Below are 12984 nucleotides of genomic sequence, written 5' to 3' on the forward strand. Positions count from 1 at the left end.
GTTTTGTTTGTTTCATTTTTTTTAAGGCTGCACCTGTGGCGGGCGTATGGAAGTTCCTGGGCACAGGTTGAATCCAAAAAGATACTTATTTCATCATAAGAATGATAACTAGTTTGTTTGCTTTTTTCTTTCTGGCCACCCCACGGCATATGGGGTTCCTGGGCCAGGGATCCAATCTGACCTACACTACTGGATCCTTAACCTCCTGTGCCAGGCTGGGAATTGAACCTGCATCCCAGCACTCCACAGACGCCCCCTATCTTGTTGCACCACAGCAGGAACCCTGATAATCTCTTAACAATAAATGTATATTAAATTTTATGTATCCTTATTTAAGGTAACAGGTTTTTTTTTTATATATATTTCTAGGTGGTTTTTGAGGAAAGTGCATGTGGTTTACAAAACTTTTTGAAGAAACGAAAGAGACTTAAAAAATATGATGATGTGAACGCCTCCCCTTTGCATCACGCTGCAGAAGAAGGTCAAGTGGGGCTGATGGAGATGATTGTCAGTGACTCCTCCTGTGAAGGTAACGGGATGCTGCAGCGAGTGCTCCATAAACCCATCATCCATTAGACTCATTGGCAAGCGAGGAATGAAGTGATACTGGATGGTAGATTAGCTCCCGGTTATCAAGGACCTGAGTATCTCACTTAGGAATGTGGTTTTCCCTCGAGTCTCATGCTCCTCAATTTTTTTTTCCACTGAAATGCTAGAGAGGAGGGAGTTCCCATTGTAGCTCAGTGGTAGTGAATCCAACTAGTGTCCATGAGGACTGAGGTTTGATCCCTGACCTTGCTCAGCGGGTTAAGGATCCAGTGTTGCCGTGAGCTGTGGTGTAAGTCACAGAGGCGGCTCATCTCTGGTGTTGGCTATGGCTCTAGTGTAGGTCGGCAGCTGTAGCTCCAATTCAGCCCCTAGCCTGGAAACTTCCATATGCCACAGGTGAATAGGCGTGTGCAGTAGGTGTTGAATATGGTCCAAGCAAAATCTAATCCACATTTTGCTGTCTTTTCCTAGTACTCAATGCGATGGATGATTATGGAAATACCCCTCTGCATTGGGCTGCAGAGAAAAACCAAGTTGAAAGCATTAAGTTTCTTCTTCGCAAAGGAGCTAATCCAAACCTCCGAAACTGCAACATGATGGCGCCCCTGCACGTGGCTGTGCAGCGCTTGAACAACGAGGTGATGAAGGTAAGGCTGCTGGCAGCTTCTGTAGCACCAGCAACCATCGCGGGCGAGCCGGGGCCCACATCCAGCTGTGTCTGCTGGACCAATGAAATACAATGATTTCAAAGTGGGCTTTTCTTCTGTCCTGTTGATAATGCAAGTGAAGATGATGATGACAATGGGAATCATGATAACAACAGTCTTATCTTCATGGACTAGTTCTCTCAAAGAGCGTTCTGTGCTTTTGTTTTTAAAATCCTCATCTTAAAAACATCTAAAAGCTAAGACTATTATTTTCCCTATTTCGTAGCTGAGAAAACTGAGAGAATTAACTAACTCGCCTAATTATCACATAAAAGCTAGGTGGTAAAAGCAAGAATTAGGAATTTTGTTCACATTTTTATGTTTTGCAGGTCAAGACTTTACTGCTTTTATCTGGCTGATTTAATGCTCCAAAGGAAAAAGGTGTTGAGTGCTTCAGTGAAGACAGGAGACATAATTATGATTTATTGTTTTGGTTAGAGTGGATGACATGCCTTGGTGGATGGCATGTCTTCGCGGAAGACTTAATACTATTGAGAAATTTCTTATTTTTTCAAGAGCATGAGTTTGGTCAAACAGGAAGCCTTGGTAAATGCCTAAAGGTCTTTAGGTCATGGCTTTTACACTACATCTCAGAGTCTCATGGACTCACTAGAAAACATGCACATTGACTTAAAGAGAAAAGCAGTTTACAAACAGCATGTTCTAGAAATTCATTTCTAAGGTAGGCATTTGGAACTTCTAGTAAGTTTTCCTGCAGAAACAATGTTGCGAATGATGACTTGGCTGTAGCTCTGAGCCACCTGTTTCAGTCAGTCTGGCTGCTGTCACATGATGCCATGGACCAGGTAGCTTACACAACATTGTAGAGATGGGGTTGCCCACAATCAAGGCCCTTGGCAGATTTGGTGTCTGATGAGGGCCTGGTTCCTGGTTTGTAGATGGCCTTTGTTTCTCTGTGTCCTCATGTAGCAGAAGGGTCGAGAGAGCTTTCTGAGGTCTCTTTTACAAAGGCACTGATCCCATCCAGGAGAGCTCAGCTCTCCTGACCTAATCACCTTCTCAACACCCCACATGCTAGTACCACCCCACTGAGGATTGGGATTTCAGGGTATAGAATTTTGAGGGACGAAAGCATCCAGTTTATCATCGCACACCCCAAACCTGCTTTGCTTACAAATTGCCAACGAGATTTCCGGGTGTCCACGAGCTCCACTCGCCCTTTAGCCCAAATGCCTTCCTCTCAGCCCCCTGAGTCCTTGGCTCCTTTAAGGCAGGCATAGAGGGTATGAGAGGAGCCCCCTTTCCACTGTCCCCTTGTGCCTCATGTGTAGCTTTGCCGTAATTCTTAGGATAGGCTATTGTAGTTCAAATGTTCATGTGCTATTCTCCTCCTCTGACTGGTTATCCTTGAAGGAGGAACTGGGTGTGACCAACCTAAATATCTCCAGTCATCAACACATGGCTGGTAAATGATGGCTCTTGAATGAAAAAAATGTTACTAGGCACTAGGGCCGAAGGAGAAGGGGAGAGCTTAGGTATTAGCGCCTAAGAAGATGAGTCCTAGCAGCTCTTGCGGAGGTTAGGACACAAAGGCCTTTGATGACAGGTTGCTTGTCTTTTCCATGGTCTACACTAGTCACATGCTACTTCTGTATCATCTGGGTCAGGCTCCTAGGGACACCCCACCTCCAGCGGGTCCCCCCCCCCGCCCCCCGTGATGCCACATATTTCCCCAGTGAACTCCTGTGCTTCCTCTGAAGCCTCTTTTCAGAAACAAATGCCCATTGACTTAATGACTCTTGGCTCTGAAAGCTTGGTTTGGGAATTCAAAGGCAGGTAACAGATAAAAAAGGCTGTTGTTAATTAGAAATCAGACATCATCAGACTAACAAAGAAAGGTAGGTATCACATAGAAAAGAAAGTCTAGAAATAATCTCATAACTGATTTATAACCTGGGCAGTGGATAGAATGAAGATTTTTCCTGGGTGAAAAAAAGAAGAAAAAAAATAGGGTGATAAGGGATCAAAATTAGTTGTCTCTCCTTTGCTTGGTCTTAACCAGCCATAAAACCTCATCAGAAAATACTGTCAAACCCTCCTGCTTTCAGAGATGGAAAGAGCAGAGGAAGGAAGAGGAGGAATTTTGACGTGTCTCTGTGTGCTTACAAACTGCAGGCCCACCTCTCCCATTTATGGCCGGGAGTTAGGCTGTTCCCCACTAGCTCTTGCCAATTTCTTTTTTCTTTTCTTTTTCTTTCTTTTTTTTTTTTTTTGTCTTTTTAGGGCCGCTCCCGTGGCATATGGAGGTTCCCAGGCTAGGGGTCTAATCAGACCTACAGCTGCTGGCCTACACCACAGCCATAGCAACGAAGGATCCAAGCCACGTCTGCGACCGACACCGCAGCTCACGGCAATGCTGGATCCTTAATCCACTGAGCAAGGCCAGGGATCGAACCCACAACCTCATGGTTCCTAGTGGGATTCTTTTCTGTTGTGCCATGACAGGAACTCCTCTTGATAATTTCTAATGCTTCTCCATTGTTCAGGCTTCCCTAGACCTTCCCCAGCTGCCTTGTGGTTGTAAAGTAAAAAAATGTCACCCATGTGCCACCTCAAGTTCTTGTAGAATACCAGTTTTATGCATAGTGTTCCCTGGGGCACACGGGACCAGCTGGCCTTGCATCTCAATAGCCAGCTGGCCTTAGTCCTTGGGGCTTTACCTCCAAGCATCCAGTCCGACTCTCTCTTGAGGCTTCCTGGATTCTCATCACAGGGACCTCCAGAGCCCTCGCCTGTGGGCCTCCAGCCTTGCCTGGGCATGCCTGAACTGGAAGTGCATGCACAGTTTAGTTGCTCTCTCTGGGCCCTCTGCCACTTATAAATGAATCCAGATTTAGGAAAGATTATGCTAATGGTAGTGAGCACCAACACCCTAATGGATGCTCCAAACCATGATCCATGAGTCAAGAGGGGGAAGAGATTACAAAACCTCTCCTTAAAGGCTTGGGGAGATGACTTCACATGTGAATCCAGAGTTTGTTAAGAACTGAACACAAAGCCTTCAGTCCTCGGACCAAACCATGCATTCTCATTTTCCATCATCGATAATTTCTCTGTATCTTCTTATGGCCTAAAATTTCAGTGTCATTTTCCTTTCTGAGCAGAGCAAATTAGGAAGCCTAATTCATTTGCTGACACTCACTTCAGGACACATTCTCTTAACAAGGGGTTCTGCATGTCTTTTTTTTAAGCCAATGTTTTCAAGAAACAGCTTGTTTAATAAATTCTCTTAATTTAATTGCAAGCACATGCTATAATTTTATCAGCCTTGCTACAAGAGAAAAGGCCTCTAGTAGGCCGGTTCAAAGATTTTTTTCTTTGGGAGAATTCCCATTATGGCTCAGTGGCTTAAGAATCCAGGATATGGGTTTAATCCTTGGACTCACTCAGTGGGTTAAGGATCTGGTGTTGCCATGAGCTGCGGTGTAGGCCAGCAGCTACAACTCAGATTCGACCCTAGCCTAGATCCTAGGCCAATAACCAGCTGGAAGTCAACCAAGTGAGGTGGTAGCAGGTCTTTGGTTAAATTCCATCAGAAAAATGATTGAATCATTTTTATCAGGAATGCTTATTTCTTACATTATAGAAAAACTGTTCCAGACTTAGTTTGAATTGATTAAGTTAAGCTATACTTGTGTTACATGAGACTCTCTTTTCTCTTCTGGAGAGAAGGGAGTTTTAATTGACATTTCCCAGGATACTTGCAATCTAGGTAAAAGAAAAATAACTAGATGGAAAAAGGAAGCCATTCCCCTCTCCTCCTCCCTTTTTTTTTTGTTTTTTGGGTTTTTTTTTTTTTTTTTTTTTTTGCTTTTTAGGGCTGCACCTGCAGCATATGGAGGTTCCCAGGCTAAAGGTCTAATTGGAGCTACAGCTGCACCACAGCACCAGCAACGCCAGATCCGAGCTGCATTTGTGACCTACATGCACCACAGCTCACAGCAACGCCGGATCCTTAACCCACTGAGCGAGGCCAGGGGTTGAACCTGCAACCTCATGGTTCCTAGTTGGATTCGTTTCTGCTGCACCACGACGGGAACTCCTCTCCCTCTCTTCTTTCTTTACATCCCTTCCTCCTCTACCACCCATGTGTTCCAAATGGCTCCACCAATTTACTTTTGGTAGATATTGGTTAATATAACTCAGTACAAGTGAAGAGTGTTCAGTGAGCAATGGTTAGTATCTACATTTCTTAGTCTTTTTCCAGTTCTGCAACTCCATGTTGCCTTGGAAGATGTGTTATAGAAATCGCCACTATTTCATCTATTTAGGAAATTCATATAGTACCCACTCTGTAGACGGTTTGTGCCAGATTCTGTGGGAGAGCAACGAAAACAATGAATAAGGGCATGGTACCTGGCCTCTGAGAGGTTTCAATCTAGGGGAAGACAAATGCCCTATTTGGAAACCTATAAATTAATTTTTTGATCATTATCCCCTCTTTCTGTAGGTCTTGATTGAGCACAGCGGTACGGATATTAATCTGGAAGGAGAAAATGGCAATACAGCTCTGATAATCGCGTGTTTCACGGATAATAGTGAAGCAGTGGAGCTTTTGGTTTGCATTTTATTCATATGTTTTTCTATTTTCTTTATCTTTTAATTCAACACGAATTTTCTTTATTTACAACATCTGTCAGTTTCTCAGCAAAAAATAGTTCTCTCTGTTTGGGTATATGTACACCCCCTTCTGTCTTAAATGGGTCTGAGATGGCTTATCGAAGACTAAGAGGAAAGCATTAGGGAAAATATGAGAAAGTCAAAGTGAAAAGAAAATAAAAGAGAGGAAAAATTAAGGTGAAGCTGGTGGGCAATCTAGAACACAAAATACAGAGCATAAGGGCCTATATGTTCATAAAGGGAGACCATTTATGGCTCTGAGCTTCTGAAGAGTCAAAGGAAAGATGACTATAGCCATATGCAACTTAAAATAAAAGCCAAGAGAAACACAGCCAGACCTGTTCCCAAGGCAAGAAGAAATTGCTGCCATGGGTTCTCAGAAAGAAAGCTCTGTATGATATAATGACTAAGGGCCTTGTAAGCCACAGCCCTAAAAGCAAAGCCAGACTTCTCTCCTGTGAGACTTCCTGGGGTGGTCCATAAAACTCTGGAGATGCCCACCAGAATGGCTGAGTCCTGCTCCAAGAAGTACCCTTTCTGCGTGTGGTACCAGAGCCCCAGCAAATAGCTGTCTTTTAAATATTTCTTCATCACATGTGCAGTATTCAGGCCAGGTTCTATATTTTTCACACCTGATTTTCCCTCTCCACCATCCCAGAAAGAAAATGAAATAAAAGAATTTCAGAATATCTGCGGGATATTTCCATTTTCAAATATGTTCTAACGTACTTACTGTATACTTGGATGAAAGGATATCTTCCTTATAAGCTATCATGATTGGACCAAAAAGAGAATAAATAAGTTAACTAAAACTCAAACCAAGAATTTAGCAAAAGCACCCCAAATGAACCAAAAGAAAATTGGAGTCTTAAAGAAACACTGAAATGGAAAACAGAAAATAATGCTTTTAGAATTAGTTGATAAAGCAAGTTACTTCCTTTGGAAAAGATAATAAAACAGACAAGTCGGCAAGTCTAACCACAAGGGAAAAAGATAAAGCCCAAATCAACAATATTAGGTGGGGAATTTTAAAATGACAATAGGTCATTATGCACAGTCCTAACCGAAAAAAATTGAAAATGCTTTTTTAATGGATAAATCTCTGAAAGTAATTAAAATGTCAAAATTGACTTAAAGATCTGTAGGGAACCATAACAAGTAAAAAATGTATCCAGCTAATGGTATATGCTTTTATAGATTTTACAAATTCTTTCATTTATTCATTTATTTATTTTGGCTGCATTCCCCCTCACCCCTTCACATGTAGAAATTCCCAGGCCAGGGATCAAACCCATGCCACAGCAGCGACCCTAGCCACTGCAGTGACAACGAGGGATCCTTAACCCACTGCCCCACCAGAGAACTATAAGTTCTTTCAGACTTTCAAGGGAAAAGTTTCCATTTCAGGTAATAACCTTCCTATGGCACAAGAAAGCTTGTAGATTAATTTTATGAAGCGGGCATAATAATAATTCTAAAATCTGAGAGCCCTCTCCAAAGAAAAATGTAAATTGATTTCACATATAAATAAATATAGATGAAAGTCTCAAAAATACTAGCACTTAATTCATAAGAATAGCTAAAAGAAATACTACACAAATGAACTTAATTACAAAAGAGGAGTAGACCCAGAGACAGAAAACACATTTGTGGTCACCAAAGGGGAAAGTGGGCAGAGAGAAGGAGACTTTAGTAGGTTGGGATTAATACACATACACTACTATATATAAACAACAAGGACCTAGAGGGAACTACACTCAATATTTTGTAATAACCTATAAGGGGAAGAACCTGAAAAAGAAATATATATATAAATATATATATGTACACACACACATATGTAACTGAGTCATTTTGCTATACACTTGAAACCAACACAACATTGTAAATCAACTGTACTTCAATTAAATAAAAAGTAACACTTAATACCAGGTTGGCCTTATCCAGGGAATGTACAGGCAGTTCAGTATTAAATTAGATTTTAACCCATCAATTGAGCTGAGCTGACAAAGCATATTATAGCAATCTAATTTATCTTTAAATGGATGTAAAGTTATCTATAAAGTATTCTTACAGATCTATAAGAAAAAGGCATTGCTCCATAAAAAATTGGCAAGGGACACATAAAATTTTTGTAATGTCTCTAATAATCAAAAAGACACGTGCTAAAACAATGAGGTAATATTGTTTTTCATCGCTTAACTTCAATGAATGAAAAAATCCTTATTGTTTACAGTGATGGAGAAATTTTAATGAGTCAGGGACTTTATACACTGTTGGTGTGAATACTTTTTGACTCACTAATTCTCATTCTTGGAATTCATCTCAAGGAGATAATTAAAGCTATCACTGGTATCAACATCAACATTATATATAGCAGAGAAAACTGAGAAAAATGAAAATACTGGATTCATTACATAAAATTTGGTATACCCCCAAATGGAATAGGTACTTGATAAAATCATATAATTTAAGAATATCGTTAGGTAAAATACTTTTTTGAAGTGTGATCACATAATATATACATTAATGGATAAATAGCTGAAAGTAATTTTTTTTAAGAGCTGCACCCCTGACTTATGGAGGTTCCCAGGCTGGGTGTTGAATCAGAGCTACAGCTGCTGGACACATCCACAGCCACAGCAATGCTGGATCCAAGCCGCGTCTGTGACCTACACCACAGCTCACGGCAATGCCAGATCCTTAACCCACTAAGCGAGGGCAGGGATGGAACCTGCACCCTAATGGATACTAGTCAGATTCGGTTCTGCTGCACCATTATGGGAACTACCATAAATGCAAAGAAATAAGACAAAACATATTACTTTCTAAAATGTAAAACCAATGTAATGTCTCTTTTTCTAGAAAGTGAAATTATAGGTGGTATTTTCTTCTTCACACTTTTCTGCTCTTTTGAAAATCTCTTGTGGTAAAATGTACTTAAAACTGAAATCCAGTGATCTATAGAAAATGATAGTTGAAAGTGATTGACTCAGAGGTAATATACTATTCAGTTTTTTTAACAACTTCTAAATAGAGAACTTTCATTAATGAAAATGTCTGATTTTCATAGTTTAACATAAGTGCTGGTCAAATCATTTGTTCATTGCAGAATTGAAAGGAAAATAATCTGGGAAATATGACTTTATTTGTATAAGGAATTGAGAATGGATATAGGAGGAGTCATGATAATGTTTTTTACAAAAATCTCTTGGAGTTCCCTTTGTGGCGCAGTGGTTAACGAACCCGACTAGGAACCATGAGGTTGTGGGTTCGATCCCTGCCCTTGCTCAGTGGGTTAAGGACCCGGCGTTGCCTTGAGCTGTGGTGTAGGTTGCAGAAACGGCTGGGATCCTGCGTTGCTGTGGCCCTGGTGTAGGCCAGTGGCTACAGCTCCGATTAGACCCCTAGCCTGGGAACCTCCATATGCCACGGAAGCAGCCCAAGAAATAGCAAAAAGACAAAAAAAAACAAAAAACAAAAAAACAAAACAAACAAACAAAAAAACTCTTTAGTTCCACAGAAAAATAGGCTGACTTTAGTTTGCTGGGGGAAGCAGTTTGATATTTTGATGTCTATGTTGTTACTTCATCGTTAGAAAATATAAAGAGACCAGGGCACTATATCCAACCACTTGTGATAGAACATGATAGAAAATTTGGGAGAAAGAATGTATATATGTGTATAACTGGGTCACTTTGTTGTACAGCAGAAATTGACAACTAAATCAACTATAATAAAATTTTTTACAGAAAGAAAATGTAAAGTGTCTCTATTTCAGAATCTTAGCCTAGTTCCAAAATTACCTTCTTGCCTAGATTTTATATCACAAGAAGCTTTTCCACATAGTTTTTCAAAGGCACAGAGTAGTGAAAAGGTCTAGGAGAGGCATATAAAGTCTTGCCCATTCTTGTCATCTGAGGCTTAATGTGTGTCATTTGACTTGTTTTGTCCTTTCTTTTCTTCCAGTTAAATAAAGGAGCCAAGCCATGTAAATCAAATAAGTGGGGATGCTTCCCGATTCACCAGGCTGCATTCTCAGGTGCCAAAAAATGCATGGAAATAATATTGAAGTTTGGTGAGTAGAGGCTTTCCTCCATTATATAATATAAAGATGCCTATTCTGGTGGATGCTATTAATTTGAAAAATAGTTAATAGAAGTCATACGTGGGCATCTAAGTCTAAAAACCTTTTCTTTAAAAAATTCCTTTTATTTCTTTATGATATGTATGATGTTGAATTTTATTTTCTCCTAAAGGTGAAGAGAATGGGTACAGCAGAGTAGCTCACATCAACTTTGTAAACAACAGGAAAGTCAGCCCTCTCCACATGGCTGTTCAAAGCGGTGACTTGGAAATGATTAAAATGTGCCTGGACAATGGTGCCCAGTTGGACCTGATGGAGGTAATGGTTCATATTCTCCCCAATACCCCCCTTTTTTTTTTGGCTTTTTAGGGCCACACCTGTGGCATATGGAAGTTCCCAGTCTATAGGGGTCAAATTGGAGCTATAGCTGCTGCCTACACCTCAGCCACAGCAACTTGGGATCCGAGTCACATCTGTGACCTATACCACAGCTCACGGCAATGCCAGATCCTTAACCTACTGTGTGAGGCCAGGGATCGAACCTGCAGCCTTGTGGTTCCTAGTTGGATTGTTTCCGCTGTGACATGACGGGCACTCCCTCCTCAATACTTTGACTGTAGAGTTGTCATATGTTGTTTGCCAAAATGCTTGACAGCTCTTTGACATTTAATTTAGATTGAAATGATAATATTTCCTGCTGTTCATGCAGAAGCAGAACAAATTTTAATCTATCTAAAGAATTTCAAGAGCTATGAAGACAATTGTAAACACAAATACAGATATAGTAAAGATAATGACACTTGTCAAACGCACTGACAGGGCTGTCAAGAGCTGTCAGGTGGCAAGGAAGGAAAATTGCTAGTTATGGTTTTTATACTGCTGCCTTTTGATAGCTGAATCTGATTACTGTTCACCACCTTAAATTCCATATTCCTTAGGAGTTCCCATTGTGGCTCAGTGGTAATGAACCCAACTAGTATCCATGAGGATGTGGGTTCGATCCCTGGCCTCGCTCAGTGAGTTAAGGATCTGGCATTGCCATCAGCTGTGGTGTGGGTCATAGATGAGGCTCAGATCTGGTTTTGCTGTGGCTGTGAGATAGGCTGGCAGCTGCAGCTCCAATTTGACCCCTAGCCTGGAAACTTCCATATGCCATGAGTGTGGCCCTAAAAAGCTAAAAAGAAAGGAAGAAAGGAAGGAAGGGAGGGAGAAAGGGCCAATCAGAGAAACAGAAATTTCAATGAATGACATCACTGGCATCAGTGAAATTGAAGCTCAGACCTAGTGTGTGACTTGTCTCTCTGTTTTGGGTCAGAAACCTCAAGTGGAGAAATGCCAGGTAACTCATGAAGTGCCTAGATTAAGGGACTTGACCCTTAGCCTGGGAACTTCCATATGCTACAGGTACACACCCCCCCCCCCAAATCAAGGAGTTCCCATCATGGCGCAGTGGAAACGAATCTGACTAGGAACCATGAGGTTGTGGGTTTGATCCCTGGCCTCGCTCAGTGGGTTAAGGATCCAGTGTTGCCGTGAGCAGTGGTGTAGGTCACAGACACAGCTCGGATCCGGCCTTGCTGTGGCTCTGGCATTGGCCGGCAGCTACAGCTCCAATTGGACCCCTAGCCTGGGAACCTCCATATTCCGAGGGTGCGGCCCTCAAAAAAAAAAAACAAAATAAAAATAAATAAGTAAAATTTAAAAATTGCATATTCCTTGATTTCATTGGCCTGGGGAGAAAAACAACTGTTTAGGTGTGATCCTGAAATTGGGGCTTCAGTATTGATTGATGCTGATATCAAAACTCTTTACAGAAAGGGAAGTGCACTGCCCTTCATTTTGCGGCCACCCAGGGAGCCACCGAGATTGTTAAACTGATGGTATCATCCTATTCGGGCAGCCAGGATATTATTAATGCCGTGGATGGAAATCAGGAAACGCTGCTTCACAGGCAAGTCTCCTATCTATCCTTCTGCAGACAGATTTTTAGTCTTCATGTCCTTAATTATACCCTGCAAGGAAAAGTTAGCACTTACAGTAGCAAGTAGGTTTCTTTTGTGGTTCAAAAGAAAAGAGCAGAGATAACCAAGATCCTATGGTTCAACTGGAATCTCTATGTTCCTCTGGAATAGAGTAGAATGTTAAGTAGATGTTCATAGGATAACACCTCCAGTGGAATATTCTGGATCAACTCTTAGACTAGGGCTTCTAGGCTCAAGATACATTTCCTACATGCTCAGGAGGTCAACATACATGGCTTTTTAAGCCCTTTCTAATCTGTTCCGGTTCCTCTTGTGTGTTCTATCCTCATTTTCAGTGAAGGTAATGAGGCAGATAAACATGGAAGGTCCACTTGTCCTACTCTATGTCCATTTCCACTTAGACCCACAATTACACATAAACGTTCTCAGGACACATGTGTATCTTTAGGGATTGAGAGCCAAGCTCCAAAGAAAATAAATACTTTTGTTGAATTTAACAGAAAGACACATCAGAGAAAAGCATCTGAAACTGTAGGCTTTACTAGCTTCTAGGACAGGAAACAGGCAGTGTAGACTGAGTTCAGTTCTTGGGGAAGTCAAGACTGAATGTTCCCTACCTGTATGAGTGAAAGAGGTGTCTCAGACAAGCCTTCTCTGTCTCTCTCTGTCTTTCTGTCTGTCTGTCTGTCTGTCTGTCTCTCTCTCTCTCTCTCTCTCTCACACACACACACACCTGCAATCCTCAAATGACAGAAAAGAGCTGAGATAGTCTCACTAGATAACTGGACCAAGAAACCCACCACATCCCTTGGGGAAAAAGAAATTCTAGCACCTGACACAAGATCTGGCTCTACTGGGAAGATGAGGTATGAATGTGCACATTAGCAAAATAAAATTAGGGCTTTAATATACAAATGTGCATAAGAAGGAATGATTTTAGGATTACAGACCCAACTACCTGACCAAAGAATCCATCCTTAGCTGAGAAATCAGCTGGACATACTCAACTTGGTTTGGC

General features: G+C 41.3%; 1 protein-coding gene across 3 annotated transcripts in view; it reads left to right on the forward strand.

Moving 5' to 3' along the window:
- Window positions 1-12984, forward strand: part of TRPA1 (transient receptor potential cation channel subfamily A member 1) — a 65113-nt gene that overhangs the window by 18571 nt on the left and 33558 nt on the right. For all 3 annotated transcript variants that reach the window (XM_021089237.1, XM_001926115.4, XM_021089238.1), the window contains 6 exons: window positions 370-529; window positions 1021-1196; window positions 5728-5835; window positions 9867-9975; window positions 10157-10302; window positions 11799-11935. In XM_021089237.1, coding sequence (XP_020944896.1) covers window positions 370-529; window positions 1021-1196; window positions 5728-5835; window positions 9867-9975; window positions 10157-10302; window positions 11799-11935 — 836 coding nt within the window. The remainder of the gene's footprint in view (window positions 1-369; window positions 530-1020; window positions 1197-5727; window positions 5836-9866; window positions 9976-10156; window positions 10303-11798; window positions 11936-12984) is intronic.

The sequence above is a fragment of the Sus scrofa genome, chromosome 4 (genome assembly GCF_000003025.6).
Source record: "Sus scrofa isolate TJ Tabasco breed Duroc chromosome 4, Sscrofa11.1, whole genome shotgun sequence".
Taxonomy (NCBI): Eukaryota; Metazoa; Chordata; class Mammalia; order Artiodactyla; family Suidae; genus Sus; species Sus scrofa.